Source organism: Lepus europaeus, chromosome 8, assembly GCF_033115175.1.
Source record: "Lepus europaeus isolate LE1 chromosome 8, mLepTim1.pri, whole genome shotgun sequence".
In the NCBI taxonomy this organism is placed as follows: Eukaryota; Metazoa; Chordata; class Mammalia; order Lagomorpha; family Leporidae; genus Lepus; species Lepus europaeus.
This window is the reverse complement of record NC_084834.1, coordinates 89691446-89710725: the sequence shown is the minus strand read 5'-3', so window position 1 is coordinate 89710725 and position 19280 is coordinate 89691446. Positions and strand designations below refer to the sequence as shown.

General features: G+C 41.8%; 1 protein-coding gene across 1 annotated transcript; it reads left to right on the top strand.

The window, feature by feature from the left end:
• The first annotated feature begins 10508 nt into the window (after positions 1-10508).
• SPP1 (secreted phosphoprotein 1) lies at positions 10509-18174 on the top strand. The gene is made up of 7 exons (XM_062199888.1): positions 10509-10612; positions 11663-11730; positions 11841-11879; positions 14596-14676; positions 14937-14975; positions 16321-16635; positions 17342-18174. Exons 2-7 carry the CDS (start codon positions 11677-11679, stop codon positions 17744-17746), a joined length of 933 nt encoding a protein of 310 aa, XP_062055872.1. The 5' UTR covers positions 10509-10612; positions 11663-11676; the 3' UTR covers positions 17747-18174.
• The last annotated feature ends 1106 nt before the right edge of the window (positions 18175-19280 follow it).

Below are 19280 nucleotides of genomic sequence, written 5' to 3'. Positions count from 1 at the left end.
TCCATCTGCTGGTTCACTCTCCAAATGGCTGCAACAGTCAGAGTTGGGCCAGACCAAAACCAGAATCCTGGACCTTCTTTCAGGTCTCCCATGTGAGTGCAGGGACACAAAGACTTGGACCATCTCTGCTGCATTCCCAGGCACATTAGTTGGGAGCTAGATTAAAAGTGGAGCAGCCAGGTCTTAAACCAGTGCTCATATGGGATGCTGGCATAGCAGGTGAAGACAACCTGCTACGCCACAACACCATTTAATTACACCATTACATTACACCATAATGTAAATGAATAAAATAATTTGTGTAGTAAATAAATAAGTGATCAAATAAGTAAATAGAAGAGAAGAATTTTGGATATTCAGGCAAATGGTATTGTGAACCCTGATTTGGCCATTAAAATTAATTCTTATAAGCTAATATGTAGAACAAGATGTTTCTTTTCACTCCAACACTTACAAACTTCATTGATTTTTTTTTTTGACAAGCAGAGTTAGACAGTGAGAGAGAGAGACAGAGAGAAAGGTCTTCCTTCAATTGGTTCACCCCCAAAATGGCCACTACGGCCGGCATGCTGTGCCAATCTGAAGCCAGGAGCCGGCTGCTTCCTCCTGGTCTCCCATGCGGGTGCAGGTCCCAAGCACTTGGGCCATCCTCCTCTGCCTTCCTGGGCCACAGCAGAGAGCTGGACTGGAAGAGGAGCAATCGGGACAGAATCCGGCGCCCCAACCGGGACTAGAACCCGGAGTGCCGGCACCACAGGCAGAGGATTAGCCTAGTGAGCCATGGCAGCGGCCAACTTCATTGATTTCTTAGCTTTCTTTCCACCAAATGCCTAATTTACCATATATTCTTATGCTTACCATATATTCTTAACGCTTATAAATTTTTGTAAAAACAAAAGTTTCAAACCCTTTGTGTGGAAGAGCTACACATATATAGCTATGCATTCACTCAACCCTGATATAATAAAAGTTTAACTGATTTTATTTCCTGGTCCTATTCCTGCCCACTAAGTAAACACTCACGATAGAAGATAGGACCACAGAGGGGCAGGCGTTTGCCATAGCAGTTACCCTGCCTCTTAAACACATATCTGTATGGAAGTACCTCGGTTTGAGTTCTATCTCCATTCTCCATTCCAGCTTCCTGCTAATGTACTTCCTAGAAGGCAACAGTCATGGCTCAAGCGGTTGGGTCCCAGTCTCCTATATGGGAGACCTGGATAAAGTCCTTGGCTCCAGGTTTGCTCTGGCCCAGCAACCCTGGCTTTTGTGGGCATTTGTAGGGTGAATCAGTAGATGGAAGATCTCTATCATCTACCTATCTCCTCTCTCTCTCTCTCTCTCTCTCTCTCTCTCTGCCTTTCAAATACATAAAAACATAATTTTTAAAATTTGTTTTAAAAAAGAAAATAGGACCATGTGAAATAAATCAGTTGCCCAATTTTACAAAATACCATGAAGGTAAGATAGATTTTCTCAAATAAATTATTGCATGTAGGACTTAGCCTTCTTTTTAAAAAGTACAATTTTAATTCATTCACATCCCAAAGAGTCAAAGATTAAAAGATGTAAATGAAAGTCTCAGATCCTTTTCCTTCTGAATTCAAAATATTATCACCTCTAAGATATACACTGGATTCTTAAGAAACGAAGATTGGTGAAACAAGATATATGTTTAAAATCTCAGTGGGGGTCAAGACACCACAATGTTACATGTGTCTGAACCACCTCCACAAAAACCAAAATAAAGCTGAAGCCCAATCTGAGACGCCTTGGCACTGTCTAAAAGCAGACAAAGGCCCCTTGATGACCCCAGCCCGCACTTCCTGCACAGCCCAGACGAGTGGGTGCACCAGCTCTGCTCAGAAGCCACGCAGAACTTCTTCTACTTCTTCACTAAGAACCCTGGCTAAGCCCTCCACACACCAGGAGACCACCAAGGGTTGGGGAATAGCAATGAAATGTACAGGAAAGGGTCAGAACTGCAGCTCCCAGCCATAAACAGTTTATAGTGTAACTGACTCTTCCCTCTAATTATGGCCATCCCCATATTAGGATGGCAGAGTGTTTTAAAATCCTTCAAGTTTCCTAGAATTTACCACCCACACAATATTTGATCTGGTGAGAGGCAACCAAGACTAAAATTAACCTGTAAGCACATCCCTGCCAGTGAGCGGAAGTCACGCGAAGCCTGCAGACAACATGACCCTTCGTTCTCCACTATATATAACTGGATGGGTCGATTTTGCTCTCATCACTACCTGCCACTGTCTTCCCCTTGGTATGCAGGTCAAAAAGTGAAAGGTGTCCCAAAAACTGGTAGTTCCGTTAAGGAGTAAAACCAAAGGATGCTGTGTGAACAATTCAGAAGTCTCAGGATTGATTTACCGTGTAGTAGGAGGTAAAAGCTGTAGCCTCCTCCTTTGCAGAGCCAAACTAACTAAGCAATGTTTAATGACTTCTGTGCTAGAGACAGCACAAATGTCAGGTGCCCTGGTCCCCAACATAGGACTCTCTCCACTTAAATCTGTACAAAGCTGACTAATCTGATAAAAATGGGACAAACAAAAACAGACAAGAAAACGGTGGGCATTGAGTGGAATAAGCCGCTGCTTAGTAGGAGACCCGCACTGAGTTCTGGGCTCCTGACTTGGGCCTGGCCCTGCCCAGGCATTGCAGCCAATTGGAGAGTGAATGAGTAATGGAAGATCTTTCTCGCTCTTGCTCTTGCTCTCACTCTCTCTCACTCTTGTGCTCTGTCACTCTGCCTTTCAAATACATACAAACATTTTCAAAAACAAACAAGAGGAACCTGCTATCCTAGTCACTAATATTTACTGACATTACACACTACCTCCATATGAAATTAAATGAATTGCATGTTTAATATATAAAATAATTACACCCAATTTTTAACATATTAACCTCATATGGGCTTATTTTGCATTTCAAAATAGGTAAGTAAAAATTAATACAAAATATATACATATAAAGTTATGGCATTATAATTTAAACTTATTCTTTGGGGTCTGGTGACCTGGAACATAGATACTAAGATTCAAAGGCTGTGCTTTGAGCAATACTGTGTGTATGATATTGCATTAATTAAGGTAACACCTTCTATTGTAACAGACACCAAGATCCTTACAGCAATAGAAGCATAGTTCTCCCTCATGAAGTACCTAATAACAGGGTTCTTGGCTAGCATACAGCTCAAACTATGACTTCCTTGGAAACTCTGACCTCCAAAAATGCTTCAGAGACCTCCCCATTTAGCCAAAACGTGAGGAAGAGGACTGTGGAGGAGGCACACTTAGCTTTTAGGCACATCAACCTGAAAGTAAAACACATCACTTGAGTTTACAGTCTTTCGGCAAGAACGAGTCACAGGGTCACATCCAAATGCAGGGGATGCTGAGAAGTGCAGCTGCAGCTGGGCAGCTGCTTCCCAGAAGCTGCTCTGAAGAAGATGGATCTCCAGCGTCCGGTCAGAGGTGCCTGGCACAATTGTTATGCTAGATGCTACGAAGAACTCAAATGGAGAAAAGACTTGAGGCCAGCTGTGGATCGCGCCTTTCTCTAGATATATGGTACCTGTTAAAATAGAGCAATCAGTTCAAAGTGTAGAAAATCAGTCAGCTAATATTCAAGGCCATTATATGTATTAAATATGAAGATAGTGGTATTAACCCACAATCAGTAGCTGTGTTTGGAACTGATGGTTCATAGCAGCCTGAGATCAGCAGGGATGTAACATTCCCTCCCTCCCACTGAATGGCACAAGGCCATAGCATGATACTACCTGAGGAGGAGGGCTATGTAGAAAAACAAAGCTTTGCATTATTCTTAGAGCTGAACCTGTTAGAGCCAAGACTGTTCACTCATTCTACAAGCTATCTCTCATCAATCTTATTATAATGTATAGCTCTCATTGTATGCTTGGTTTTTATTTTAACCAACTTTGGCCAAAATTGGATGCTTCTGATTTTTATTCACATCTTTGAAGTTGTCCCCTAAATGTGGGTTCCTCAACTGAATTGCAACTTAGCATCTTCTTAGAAGATCTTCCCAACTATGACAGATAGAACTAACCATCTCCTCGTCTGGTTCCCTGCTGGACCTGAAAATATACTCTATTTTTTTATAGATTTTTTTGTTTTTTCTTTTGAATATTTTATTTATTTGAGAGTTAGAGCCATAGATAAACAGAGGGAGAGATAGAGGGAAAGGTCCTCTATCTGCTGGCTAACTCCCCAAATGACCCCAATGATGGGAACTGAGCTGATCCGAAGCCAGGAGCCAGGAGCCAGGAACTTCTTCCAGGTCTCCCACATGGGTGCAGGGGCCCAACCACTTGAATCATCTTCCACTGCCTTTCCAGACCATCAGCAGAAAGCTGGATCTGAAGAAGAGCAGCCAGGACACAAATTGGCACCCATATGGGATACCTGCACCACAGGTGGAGGCTTAGCTTACTACACCACAGAACGGGGCCCCAGAAATATATTCTTGGATGTCTTTACAAAGAATGAAAAAAAAAAAAACAGGTAAACAGATGTGACTGTCAGAGCAAAGGGCTTCTATTATGATGATTTGAAACAATCGAGGCCCTAATACTGAATTCATATAGCTGTTAGAAATATTAGACCTAGTGTTTATTTTCAAATCTATTACATTATAGGTGTTCCATTAAAACATAGATAGCTATCATTATCTTACTATAATTACTATTAATATTTTTAACATCTCTCCTTCAATAAGCTAAGGCAGAAGCTTTGTTCTTTATTACCACAGAGGGCATAATAATTACAAGGAAATATTTCTTAGGGATAAAAAACAAGCAAGAGAAATTGTGGTAGGACAAATCTGGTTACAAACTTTGATTGTGGATAAACTCTTGAACAATGCCATCAGGTACTAAGTAAAATTCAAAGTTGTCTAGACCAGTGACATACAAAGATATCTGGAAATGAAGAGGATGTGAATACGGGAAAGAAAAATCTAAAAACATCTCCAGATTACGATACGCCTGATCTGTTTGACCATGAAGCTGCCCCTAAAACCACAGGAAGCCTTTTCCAGGAAAGAAGCCAGCTAGCCTCCTCAGTCAGTTTCTCCTCAGCCTCCCACTGCTGGTGCAAGGGAACCTGAAAGACACGCATGTGACCCACAGTGAGAAAATGTGTCTAGAAAACCCATTGTGTGGAATTGTGGGAGGAAAGGATAGCAAATCTCCAGTACATGAAAGATTGACTTCTTAAAGTGGGATGCTGGGACTGATTTCCCTCCTTTAAAGAAAGCTTTATTTTTGCTAATGGAATACTCCTCTGTGTTTACCTGTGACTTCCAGTGTAGTGAACACACATGGTATTTTTCTTAAACACATCTCAACTCTTCAACTTTCACCACCTGTAGCTCTATTGGAGATTCTTTGTGGCAAATTTTTCCCTTCCTGGTCTTTGGCTTGAACTTCTCTCACATTCTCCATGCCACCTCTCTTTCCATAACCCATTTGCTCTTCCCATTGTAATGTCAATATTTGATTCCTCATGAATTTAAAGCAGAAACATAAAAATCACAGAATTTTAGAGCTGAAACTGACCTGGTAAGTGATCCAAGTTAACTCTAATAAGGAATGGGAGACCCAGATAAGTGTAAAGAATTTTCAGAACCCCAGAGAAAAGGGGAGAAGGGAGAGGGAGAAAATCCAGATTCTTCACATTCTGCAATGGTATTTTTCAAAGTTTTTATAAATCAATGTAAGAACCCAGCAATATTCCAGCTCCTTGGAGTTGAAATTAAATGCAAATGTTACATGTCACTTCCATAGGATTAAGCGTTATTAAAACAACACTCCTTTGTTCATTTGTCCCATCAAATATTGACTATCCAGCAGGAATCTGGATCCAGATGTGAATAAACCCCAGCCTTGCCTTGCAAGAAGTTTACCTTTCAGTGTAAGGAGACAAACATATGAGGCAATAAGATATCCTAGGTGCCATGCTAGATCAAGTGCACGGTGCATGAGGCACGCAAAGGCGGGAGAGGTTAGTTCTACCAATGCAGAATTTAAAATGCTTTCATGCTTGACATGAGCTACGCCTAGAGAGATGTGTGAGCATTTCAGTAGCAAGCTTGGATGAACTAAAAGGATATTCCAGACATGAGGACCATGCAATGTAAGCAAAGGTACAGAGACTTGAACCCCACGAGGCTTGTTTGAGAGAGCGCAAGGAGAGGAGTTGGTGAAAAACAAGGCTAGAGAGTTGGAAGTAGGCTAGACCCCAGCAGACCTCATGTTATGTAAGAAATAGCCTTCACCTGATCAGTCTTTGGGCGCAGAAGTTCTCAGGTGTGAGCTGAGAGCTACTTTTAACAGAATCCAGAGAAGCTGCTTAATTTGCAGCTTTGTGAGAGCAATTGAAAATAATTATCAGGGGAAAGATGTTTTCTGCCGCAGCTAATACCCTGCTTCCTGGTGGGTGTTGTGGAGTAGCAGGGCAGATAAGGTGTATTTGAGCCATACACAGATCCCATATAGGGGTCCCTGGGGTCATATCCTGCCGCCACTTCCGATCCAGCCTCCTACTAATGTATCCTTGGAGGCAGCAGATGATGATGGCTCAAGTTCTTGGGCCCTGCTACAGGCAAGGGAGAACAAAATAATCTTTAAAGAAAAAAAAAATGCGTTTGAGGATTGCCGCATTCTATATTGGAGAACATGGGTCTGATCCTGCTTCCAATTACAGCTTCCTGTTAATGTGCACCCGGGGGGCCAGTGCTGTGGCACAGTAGGCTAAACCTCTGCCTGTGACGTTGGCACCCATATGGGCCCTGTTTCACATCCTGGCTGCTCCTCTTCCAATCCTGCTCTCTGCTATGGCCTGGGAAAGCAGTAGAAGATGGCCCAAGTGCTTGGACCCCTGCACCCATATAGGAGACCCAGAAAAAGCTCCTGGCTCCTGGCTTCAGATTGCTCCAGCTCCAGTTTGCAGCCATTTGAGGAGTGAACCAGCAGATGGAAGACCTCTCTCTCTGTCTCTCCCTCTATCTACTCTACCATTCAAATACAAAACCAAAATCTTAAAAAAAAAAAAAAGTGCACCCAAAAGGCAGAAGTAATTGTTCAAATGCTTCAGTCCCTGTCGCCATATGTTTGTATTTAGCTGCTTCTTTGATTGTCTAGTTTTTTTTTTTTAATCTTTCTTTCGATTTTCTGTTCTACATAGAAATGGTCACCTTTTTATGTAAACCTTATAAGTTCTCTACCAAAAGTTACTCAACTACCAGATATTAAGTAAGAGTTCTAATAAATTGATCTTGATCTCCCCTCAAATACGTCCTGCAAAATGCCTCTTACTGGTTGCTCATTGTCACAAAATATCTCTTCCTTATAAACAGTGAGTGACCGTGAACTTTTTAAAGTACCTTCATACAGGACCCACAAAATCACGGACAATGGAAGGAAAAATAAGGTTATTTTGGTGCAAAATCAAAATATATGCAGTTTTATTCATAATGCATTTTCCATGAACTTTTTGAAAGACCCTCAATGCACAAACTTCACATTTTTGCACCAAAAGCAACTTCTCTTTTAATTCCATTTTCCATGAATTTTTTAAGTATCCTAGTATTTTCAGATCACAAATCACCGTTTGAATTTTTCTTCCTACATGGATTTATAGAACATTTGGAGAGTCTGACCTTTCAATTCTAACAAACAACCATTAGACTAAACAAGAATGGCAACATTACAGATTAAGCCTCTGTGATTTGAATTATTCAGCCTGTTAATTCTGACAATTGAAAAATCCTACTCAGAAAAAATGTCAGCAAAAGTTTGTGTACAAAAATCAAGAAATATGAATCCCCCTCAGGAATCAGAAGAACACACTGTCCATTCCAGACATTACAGAATCGTCTCCCATTACAAATGACTTTGTTCAGATCAGAAGCATCCCAGACACATTCTTCAGGCGTAAATTCTCAAGGCTGTACTGGGAGTGAGACCTCGGGTTGGTAACCTTCAGGGTGAGTGTAGGCAAGGGGGAAGTGGGACAACAGGGTCTACCTGGGATTGCTAAAGGCACCAACAGAGCTGAACAAGAACGCCTCGCTCCTCCTGGTCCCTGTCCCTGACGGTGTAGTGGCTTGCTGCTGGGAAATACTTCCTCATCCAGCATTCCAGGAAATGGAGGCTTCACAGCTGTGTGGCATTTCTGTCGTACAATGCACGGATGTTCTACCCTGATGGAAGAAAGTGCTAGAACCAGACTGAGACCTGGAGTCCTTTTCACAAAGGCTGCCACCCTGTGGTACTCTGTAGCTATGCCCACAAGAGTCCTGAGAAGGGTCACAGGGTTCCTCCCACCATGGCTGGGCGCCAATGACCTCTATTCCTATAACTCTCCAAATTCATGTTGAATCATCCCCTTGGCCACAGAGTAAACGACAACGAATCCTGTGGAAATCTTGTTGTTTTTAGAATTTGTGGACTTCCCTCCACTAAAATGACAACATGACAAGCTCATGTGGGTAATGTGTTTAAAGGGAAAAAACAAATCATTTTTAAAAGCAGAACTAAGAAATCTATTTTGCAACTTTAAAACCTGTGTCTTTTATATGTTATAGAGCTAAGTGCCATGTTGATTATTTAAGTGTGTGTTTATAAGCTACAAATTAACAATACCAACTCATTTGGAACACAAGCAATTTAAAAGGGACGTATCCCCACCATGACCATGCTATTAGTTATACTAATAGCACTGCAAGAAATTTCATCTATATTTATATTGAAAGAAATATTTGTAAATAGGACTGACACCTTGGAACTAATAATAAACAGCATCATTTATCTTTAATCTCAACTCACATATGATGCTTGCAATGGAAGTGTAGGGTAAATGAAAATTTCAATCCTCATTTCACAGCTAAGTAACTTCCTAAAGAGGAGAAGTAAGCTAGGGATGATATTAAATATCTGCTACCTTTCTATTCTACCCCAATATTCAGAATTGAACTGTAATTTTTCTTCTCTCAAATACTGCGTAGATACCCAGTAAAGTTTTTGAATATACAAATTATTTTTTCTTAGTAAATAACCAAATTCATATATTTTGGAAGAAAAACTGGGAAAAAACACAATTCAGAAATCTAATCTGTCCCTTAAAATATGCATAGCCTGGGGCAGGCCCTTAGTCTAGCAGTCAAGACACTCATATCCCACACTGGAGTGCCTGCATCTGAGCCCAGCTCTGGCTCCTGATTCCCGCTTCCCATCAGTGCAGACCCTGGTCGGCAGCAGAGAGGGTTCCAGCAACTGGGCTCCCGCCAGCCACCTGGGAAACTTGGTTTGTTATCCTGGCTCCTGGCTTCAGCCTCAGCCAAGTCGTGGCCATTGCAGGCATTTGTAGACTAAACCAGCAAGTGGGAGGTCCCTCTCCCTCTCCCTCTCCCTCTCCCTCTCCCTCTCCCTCTCCCTCTCCCTCTCCCTCTCCCTCTCCCTCTCCCTGATAAATAAAAAATCTGTATTTTTCAATTGAAAAACACACTAGGACGTTTGCCTCTAATGCATACCCAACGTTGTTTGTTGTACATATACTGACTCACGTAACCTCTCAAAAGTTCCGGGAGCTGGGTTAACAGGGTCTGCATTTCACAGATGTGGACTAGGTAGGCTAGTCATGTGTTCAAGGTCATGCCAGCAACTTGAGGCAGTGCAGGGTTCAAGGGCAGTGTGGCTCCTGAAGCAGCCCTCTCAGGCAGTCATCCTGCTCTCTGTCAGACACGGCCGGACCGCTGCAGCATCCACCGTAAATTGCTGCTCACTCTCTTAGTTGATGCGGTTTTTATATGCATTTACCAGATTCATCACCTCTGAACAATTCGGACCGTGCAACAAAATTCCATGTCTTTGAAAGGTCACTGCAAGTCTTCCAATGGAACAGGCATGAATAGGGACCTCAGTGTCACTGAGATCGTTTGTCTAAAGGACAAGCTGCTGCCGACTTGAAGTCACAAAACGGAGCTTGAGTAGAAAGGGACAGAGGGATGACAGTAGCCTTCTAGTTCTTCAGGAAACAGAATGGCAACTGTGGTTGTGGATATCACCTTCATCTATTACTTGGGGAAACAAAAGCCCTTACTATTTGATTTCATTCCAGGCTGATTTACATGTGTATTTTTTCGCCTAACTCAGAAATTATAAATAAAATCTCTGTAAGGACTAGTTACCTTCCCTTCCTTTTAGGAAACTCCTAAGTGCTCTTCCGGGAGTCTGAATGCCAATCCAGTAAATGGCAAAGCCAGTTAACATTGTGCATAAATGCATGTATGTGTGTGTGTGTGTGTGTGTCAATTTTGGTTTCTTTTGTTTTTTGTTTTTAACCACAAAACCAGAAGGGGAAGTGTGGGAGCAGGTGGGCTGGGCTGTGGCAAACAACCTCATGACACATCTCTCCGCCTCCCTGTGTTGGTGGAGGATGTTGGAGCAGCATTTAAATCCCGAGAGGCTCCGGCTGTCAGCAGCAGGAGGAGGCAGAGAGCGCAGCATCCTCTGGGACTGGACTCATCTCAGGCCAGTTGCAGCCTTCTCAGCCACACGCCGACCAAGGTAAGCCTGCAGCCTGCTCCGGCTGTGTTGCTGTCCATGCTTTCGTGGACAATGAATTGAATTTCATGGGCAAGTTCAAGTTGTAAGGAAAATAGTTTACGCTGTGAGGCTGTTACAGTTAGACTGCAGTTGTTTTGTTGTTGTTGAATAAGCAGATCAGATACATTACAAGTCTGGAACCTAAGTGCTCAGGTATTTTGAAAGCCAAATGCAAAACTTAGAAACATACCCACTGAATTCTCCAAAGACCTGAAGCAACTGCTTCCAATCAGAAAAAAGTAAAATTCTATGCCCCCTTGGAATGAGTGTGTGTCTTTTAAATGGCTGGATGACTGTGGAGGCATTAAATAAAGAATAATCTTTTGTGCTAATGTAAGCCAATGATAATTCTATTTTTTAAATGATTTGGTCTATCTCATTTTCAAGGAAAAAAATCCTTTCTACATATTTTACTTCTGTGTTTAGCTGTTAAAAATGTCAACAAGAAATTTTTTAAAACCTGTATGCTTTCACTATTTTCTTTTTCATTTCAAATTTCTAGACTACCTTACCTAAATAACTAACTTGAGAGATAGCTATAATTCAACTAAGCAGCAACTTCTTAATAATTTGGGTGTAAGAATGTGTTTTAAATGCATGCTGGAGAAATGGGGACAGCAAATTTCTTTCATTTTTTTTTTTTTTTGCCCTTTTTGTTTTTCTTCTCTGAGTATTAGGTACTCCCATGCATGCTGCTTATTTTAATTAAATTTCTGTTGATAATGCTTTTAGGTTTAGATATCGGGTAGTGGTGATATAATCTCTGGAACTCTAAATTAAAAACTGAATAAAATGGAGACTTGTAAAATTCCCCTCTCCCTTGTCTAACAGTGAAGTGAAAAACGGAAGTGACAAACACGACTTCCAAAGACCATGTTATAAACGGACAAGTTGTCCAACAAGTAGAATACATTCAACAGAATATGTTTTGCTTGTGATTGTGACTATTTTGTAATGTGGCAGATTCTTACGTTTTAACCTATGAAGCTGTTCTGACAAAATATTTTGCAGGAACAATCAGCACGATGAGAATCGCCGTGATTTGCTTTTGTCTCCTGGGCATGGCCTACACCCTCCCGGTGAGTACTGCTACTCTTCTAGGAAATTCACAGGAATAAGTGAACTGGGCGCCTTCTTGTGCTAGAACACAATCCCGCAGTAACCTTGCTTCCTCTCTTCTGTTTGAAAGGTTAAACACGCTGATTCGGGCAGTTCCGAGGAGAAGCAGGTAAGCACCTTTGAAGTCTGGCATCTAGTGAGATTGGCCTTGTATTCATTGCCAGGAGTAGCCAAACATCTTTGTTGCAATTTGACTTACCTTCATGGTCAAGCCCATTCATTTACAACCCTGCTAATTGATCTCTGTTATGAATCTAGACCCATCCTAAGCACAGATAGTTTTTGTTAATGCATATTCTTAAAAGCAAGCTGGGCTTGTTTTAACATGATAAAATAATTATCTGGGTCATAATCACATGTGAAGTGAATTCCATGAAGTGGTGTGACTTTCTTTCCATGAGTCAGCCTGCTTTTCTAGAAGCAGAAAATTCCATCCTTTGCCTTACTTAGGGGAAAGCTATGTTTGATATTCACCTCAGCTATGGCTCAGGACTGTTGTCTGACCACAATATCGCCTAAGATATTTGTAGGACACCCATTGTGCAAAGAAAGTCTACTTGTGCTGTTTGTATCTATTGTGCTCGTCAGCTGACTTTAGATCACATTTTTCTAACCAAGCATAAGACCAAACCAAACTATTATAATGACTTGACCAACACCATAGAGGTACCTGCCCCTCCACAATAGATGAAGCTGTGCCAGCCACACAACAAATGGGCCTTGTTCCGAGAAGCTTGGACAAAAAGGCACACAGAGTTCAATTCCAGATGAATAGAATAGAGGCCAATGCAGAGTTGCCTGGGGTCACGGCCATTAGACTGCTTAATGAAGACATGAAGAGAGGTGCTCTGTGTGTGTGTGTGTGGCTGTGCATGTGTGTACATGTGTCTGTTGATTTGAGAACACAGATAGAATCACAATAACAAAGTAGAAAAGCTAACATCACCAAAGAAGGAACGAGCCATACTATTCAAGGAAAGAACTGGTGCCTTTTAAAACAGAATAAAATCTGGCAAGGGTACGTGGATGAAAGGAAAATAAGCCGTGACATTATGTCATTAAAGCCATGTACCATTGCTAGGAGAAATTCTCTCTCTTGCTCTCTCTCCCTCTCTCTCTCTCCCCTAGCATATTATAGTCATTTTCTAGACAAATAAGTCTCTGGCTAGAATTTTTGTGCAACAATGTTGATATATTTTGTACTGTCTGATAAGACAGTCACTGGACACACATGGCTATTGAGCACTCAGAACATGACTATGGCACCGCATTGGCCTGGTGGTTAAGATGCTGGGTAAAGACTCCATGTTCCATCTCAGAGTGCCTGAGTTTAAGCCCCATTCCAGCTTCTGATTCCAACTTAACAGCTTATACAGACCCTGGTAGGTGGCAATGATGGCTCAAGTGATCAGATCCCTGCCACTCTTGGGAGACCTGGATTGCGTTGCCAGTTCCAGGCTCTAGGCTCAGTATAGCCCATTTGTTGCAGGCATTTGAGGAGTGAATCAATGGCTAGCAGCGCTCTTTCACTATCTCATCTCTAACTCTGTCTTTCTGCCTTTCAATTAAAAAAAAAAAGTAGCTAACACAACTGAGGAATGTTTTCTTTTTTCAAAGATTTATTGTAGGCCGGCGCCATGGCTCACTTGGCTAATCCTCCACCTGCGGCACCAGCACCCCAGGTTCTAGTCCCAGTTGGGGTGCCGGATTCTGTCCCGGTTGCTCCTCTTCCAGGCCAGCTCTCTGCTGTGGCCCAGGAAGGCAGTGGAGGATGGCCCAAGTGCTTGGGACCTGCACTTGCATAGGAGACCAGGAGAAAGTACCCAGCTCCTGGCTTCAGATCGGCACAGCGCCGGCCGTAGCGGCCATTAGGGGAGTTAACCAACAGAAGGAAGACCTTTCTCGCTGTCTCTCTCTCACTGTCTATAACTCTCTCTCTGTCTTTCTCTCTCACTGTCTAACTCTGCCCAGCAAAAATAAAAGATTTATTGTAAATGAATTACAGAGGGAGAGGGTGGGAGGGAGGGCGAGAGAGAGAGAGAGAGAGAGAGAATCCATTCCTCAAATGGCCACAGCAGCCAGGGCTGGGCCAGGTGGAAGCCAGGGGCTTCTTCCAGGTCTCCCATGTGGGTGGCAGGCAGGGGCTCAAGTACTTGGGTCTTCATCTGCTGCTTTTTCCAGACTACTAGCAGGGAGCTGGATCAGAAGTGGAGCAGCCAGGACATGATCTAGCACCCGATTTTTTTCATATTAATTAACTTATACTGAAATAGCCATGTGTGGCTAGTGGATGCCATACGAGCAGCCTTAGGGAGTTTCTCCTTGCTCCACAAAAGGGAAACAAGGAAGATCGGCAGTAATTCCAGGCATCCCTGCTTCCAGTTCTTTATCTAAGGCGAGAATCCAGTCGGCAAAGACAGGACAGGAAAGCACAGTATTAGGATTGGTGCTAACAGCCAGTGTGCCTGGGTTTGAGCTCTGCCCCTACTACGACTTAGCTCACTGTGGCTGTCTCCTGATGTGTGGAATGGGCAAACTCGCGATGCCTGTCCTGCAGGCAGCTGAGAAGCCGCAATGAATTCATATTTGTAAAGCAGGTGGAAAGAATAACTGGCCCACGGCAAGTGCTATTAAGAGTTCTATACATGAATCTGTAAGCAAATTAAATTATAAAAACAGACTCTAAATCTCTGGCTGACTACGTGAATGCATACTGTGTCTGTCCATCCAGAGGCTCAGTGAAGCATAGCTGTTTTTTCAGGTGATCTCTTACAGACCTTTGTTTCTTTTGCTAATAATGACAAGCATGCAACTTCTTTTGACAGCTTTACCATAAACACCCAGATGCTCTGGCCACATGGCTAAACCCTGACCCATCTCAGAAGCAGAATCTCCTAACACCGCAGGTATTTTTAAACTTCTCAAAACTAAACAACAAAAGACAGCTTCCAAGCAGGCCACCAGGGCTGGATAAATGGATCATTCCTGCCTTTTGATAAATGTGTACTTAAGAGACCAATTGATCTGCCACATTGGTTTCTTCCTGTACTAAGGCAACGACCAATGAGATTGAAATATAAGGCTTGCTTTGGGTTGGAAAGACTAATTTTTGAATCAAACGCTCTGGATATATGATGTATACTGATACATGCCCTTCCTTCCTCAGGATGCTGTGTCCTCGGAAGAAAAGGACCTTATACAAGAGGTGAGGTCTCACATTCCGTTTAGGAAGCGTTACGCCTTGCAGAGACAGGAAAACCCATTGCAGGGCCTCTCTTCTAAAGAAATTCCATTAGCAAGTTTTCCAGGAAAACATCAGTCCTAAAACTTGCTCAGAAAGAAAACATATATCTATTAAATGTCATTAATACTACATTTCTTCAGATAAGTTTAGTGTTGCAGGAAATGTTAATAATGCCTGCTATTTGAAACACTCAGCCTCTTGCAATTCATGTATGGTATTTTGTAGATGTCTTATCTAATATATAAAGGTATCTAATCAATGCCTTCCAAGGCCAAGAGTGTATCCGGGAGGGTTTCTGTTCCTAACATAAGAATTTACTTGACAATTATTCTGTTCATTGGGATTATTAATATGTCTTGCTGAGCAAAGGAATGAATTACACGGATTTTCTGGGGCAGGTATTTAGCCTAGCAGTTCAGATGGTGGTTCAGATGCCTGTGTCCCATACTGGGGTACCTGAGTTTGATACCAGGCACTGGTTCCTCATGCCAGCTTCCTGCTAGTGTAGACCCTGGAAGGCAACAATGATGGCCCAAGTTAGTGGGCTCCTGCCACCCACATGAGGGACCTGGACTGAGTTACTGGATCCCGGCTTTGGTTCAGTTCTTCCCTGACCACTGCAGGCATTTGAGGAGTGAGTTGGTAGATGGGAGCAAGCGCCCCACCTTCCCGACCCTTCTCCCTCTGGCTCTTAAATAAATAAAAAGAATTGGACTTCTTTTAATGTTATTTTCCTTAAGATTCCGTTTGAATATGCTATTTAGATAAATGACTCATTGTACTTGCGGATTTGAGCCGTAATAGACGAACTGGTTCATACTGAGCTGCAGTTCACACACACATGCACAACAAGGTCACCTTTTCATCATCTCTATAGAAGGTAGGCAGTTATCGGCTTTGGCAATATGCATTAATATGCATTAAAATATTAATGCTCTGAACTATCGGGAATTCTCACAAGTCTATATCAGCATCTATTGCATTATTGAATTTAGTAAAATAATATCTAATATGTACAAGAAACGTTTTTATCAATATGAATGTTATATTTATGAGTCAAAGAGATCTATGAAAACAATTTTTATTGAAAAGCAAGAAAAGTATATGAGAATATTATTCTAGTTATCCTTGCAATAAAGAAGACGTTACAACATGACCACTTTGGTGCCTAAAAGCCATTAAGTATACTGCAGGTGCAAAGATTCTGAAAATAAATAAAAGGAAGACAGTAGAATACTAATGTATTTAAAGTCTAAGGAAAAATAAAAGCCCATAGACTAACTTTCTGGGCCAACTTGATTTTCAGACCCTCCCGAGTAAGTCCAATGAAAGCCACGACCACATGGATGATATCGATGAGGATGAGGACGAGGACCACGTGGATAACCAGGACTCCAAGGAATCCGATGATGCCGACCACCCCGATGACTCTCACCACTCTGACGAGTCCCACCAATCTGATGAGTCTGATGAAGTCACTGTGTCCCCCACTGAGGATGCAGCAACCACAGTTTTCACTGAAGTTCTTCCCACAGTAGAAACATACGACGGCCGTGGTGACAGTGTGGCTTACAGACTGAAGAGGTCAAAATCTAAGATGTTCCACGTCTCTAGTGCCCAGGTAAATCCTCTAACAAGCACATCTGATGATTGTGAGCAGAGCTCAGCTCTCGGAAACCAGAGTCTACACATTCATTCTTGCATTTGGCAGGCAAACCTTTATTAGTAACCTTTCTTGACACTGAGTGCAAAACTTTCTTCCACTTGGTGGCTTTTGTTTGAGTTTATGTGATTTTCCCCTCACGTTGTCTCTCACACACAATTCTATTTTTTCAAATTCTTGTTCTAAAGCATTTATTGTGCTCAGTTTTTTCGAACCCCCCCCCCAAAAAAATTTTTGGAAAACTATAATTGTTTTTACTACATAAGGGTTGTGTTTTGAGGTTAATTACCATTGAGGAATTATAGAGTTGCAAATTACACTGAGCCTTCAGTCAAAGAGTCTGGATTTGACATAGTTTGCCAGTGACTATGCACTTTACATTTCAATTTATAATTCACTTTGCCTTTAAGTAAGACAGATAGTGAGACCTATTTCACAGGCCTCATTATATATAGGTGATGTACCTATTTAAATTAAGGATATGACTGACATGAAAAGGCTGTGTAAAGTACAAAGTAGCATGCTGGTATGTATTTTTTTACTTCAACCAAATTTAGACAATTTTCAGTATAATTTGGTCTAGAAGTTAGAAAGATGAAAGGAATGATAGTGTCTCCCCCGTGGCTGTCCAAATACTTCTATTTCTGTTTGTGCTCCTATTCAGTATCCTGGTGCTTCAGAGGAAGACCTCAGCTCACACATGGACAGCGAGGACTTGGATGATACACCCAAGGCCATCCCAGTGGCTCAGCACCTGAATGTACCTTCTGATTGGGACAGCCAGGGGAAGGACAGCCATGACGTAAGCCAGATGGATGACCACAGCGTGGAAACCCAAAGTCACGAGCAGGCCAGACAATATAAGCGTGAGGCCAATGATAACAGCATTGAGCATTCCCACAGCATTGATAGTCAGGAAAGTTCCAAAGTCAGCCAGGAATCCCAGAGCCGTGAATTTCACAGCCACGAAGACCAGCTAACCATCGAGACGAAGAGTGAAGAGGATGAAGAACACAGAAAATTCCGTGTTTCTCATGAATTAGATAGTACATCTTCAGAGATCAATTAAAAAAGAGAAGCAAAGCATAATTTCTGATTTTGCTTCTAGTAAAAAGAAAAAAAAAATACATGATAGCAAGATGCCAGCCAATATGAAATGTTGATTTCTCATTTTGGTGGATGAATGTATACGTAAGTGAATCTGGAAATAGAGAATGTTTTTAATCAGTAGTGTAGTTTGTTGTTTTGTGTTAACTCCTTCATAAACTAAAAGCTCCAGCATTTTGTCTAAGTTCTCGCCACAGAAGAAATGCAAACTATCACTGCATTTTAATGTTTGGTTGTATTTTATGAGTAGAAACTTATGGAGAAGGAGACAAAATACTTTTACACACTTTTAAAAAATGTAACACTTTATGTCATTATCGTCTTTTGTTTTTCAAATTAGTGTATATTTTGTTGTGATTTTTGCTGTGAATAAATCTTTATCTTGAGTGTAATGAGAGTTTGGTGATATCAGATGCTTTCCTTGGGGGGTTTCCCACAGCTGTGGGAATTAACAAAAGGGGACTGAGTAGAGAGCAATCTAGGTCCTGGGAGATCAGCGAGATCAGCTGTTCAGTTTACTGACGGAGCTGCAGTTCCCTGTCAGGGAGACAGGGGGCGAGGGGAGTTGAAGTTCAGTTAGAACTACTCCAGCCACACAGGGCCCCAGAGGCCACAGCCTCCCAGGAGAAAGGGCTGTTTTCTAATTTTAACAAAGCTAATGGATAAATTACTGAAAGCCTAGATGCAATCAGAAATCAATTTTGTTTCCCATTACTACCCATTAATGTGCTCAGTAATTACTACTCCATTAGTGTGCTTTCCTGTCCTTGATGAAACCTTGTATAGATCCCGTAACTATTCTGACCACTCCCAGATAATTTTAAAAATATAGAGTCCATTTGTAATGGGAAAATTATTCAAATTACTTTTTTAAGAAAAGATTTTGTTATTTATTTGAAAGGCAGAGTTACAGAGAGAGAGAGACAGAGAGAGAAAGACATCATCCATCAGCTGGTTCATTCCCCAGATGAGCACAACGGCTGGGCCAAGCCAGGTCAAAGCCAAGAACCTGGAATTCCATCCAGGTCTCCCATAGGGGTGGCAGGGGCCCAAGCACTTGAGCCATCTTCTGCTATTTTCCCAGGTGGGGGCTGGGTCAGAATGGAGCAGACGGGACTTGAACCGGTGCTCATATGGATGCTGGCATCTCAGGCTGAGCTTACTCGGCTGCAGCTTAGTCAGCTGCACCACAAGACCGACACACAGGAAAATGTTTAAATTCTGTGTCAGAAGATAATCAGAATCCTCAGTTTCATTTAAAACTAAAATTTCTGGAAGACTTAAGTAAAATTTCTGGAAGACTTAATTCTGTGTCTTATTAATCTGCTTTTTCTAAAACTAGATATTACATATGGAAGTTTTTAAAAATCTTCCATTGTCCCTTGGGATTAAAGGAAAAATATTAAATTGTGCAATTTCTAAAAAAGGAAATATTGAAAACAAAATCTATAGGATAGAATGATACCAATGATAACATGTAAATCCATAATCTTAAA

Bases quoted from the DNA above. Each gene is read 5' to 3' on its own strand.
- SPP1 (XM_062199888.1), top strand. From the start codon at position 11,677: ATGAGAATCGCCGTGATTTGCTTTTGTCTCCTGGGCATGGCCTACACC. The intron at 14,677-14,936 runs GTATTTTTAAAC...TTCCTTCCTCAG, and splicing joins AGAATCTCCTAACACCGCAG to GATGCTGTGTCCTCGGAAGA. The intron at 16,636-17,341 runs GTAAATCCTCTA...GCTCCTATTCAG, and splicing joins TCCACGTCTCTAGTGCCCAG to TATCCTGGTGCTTCAGAGGA.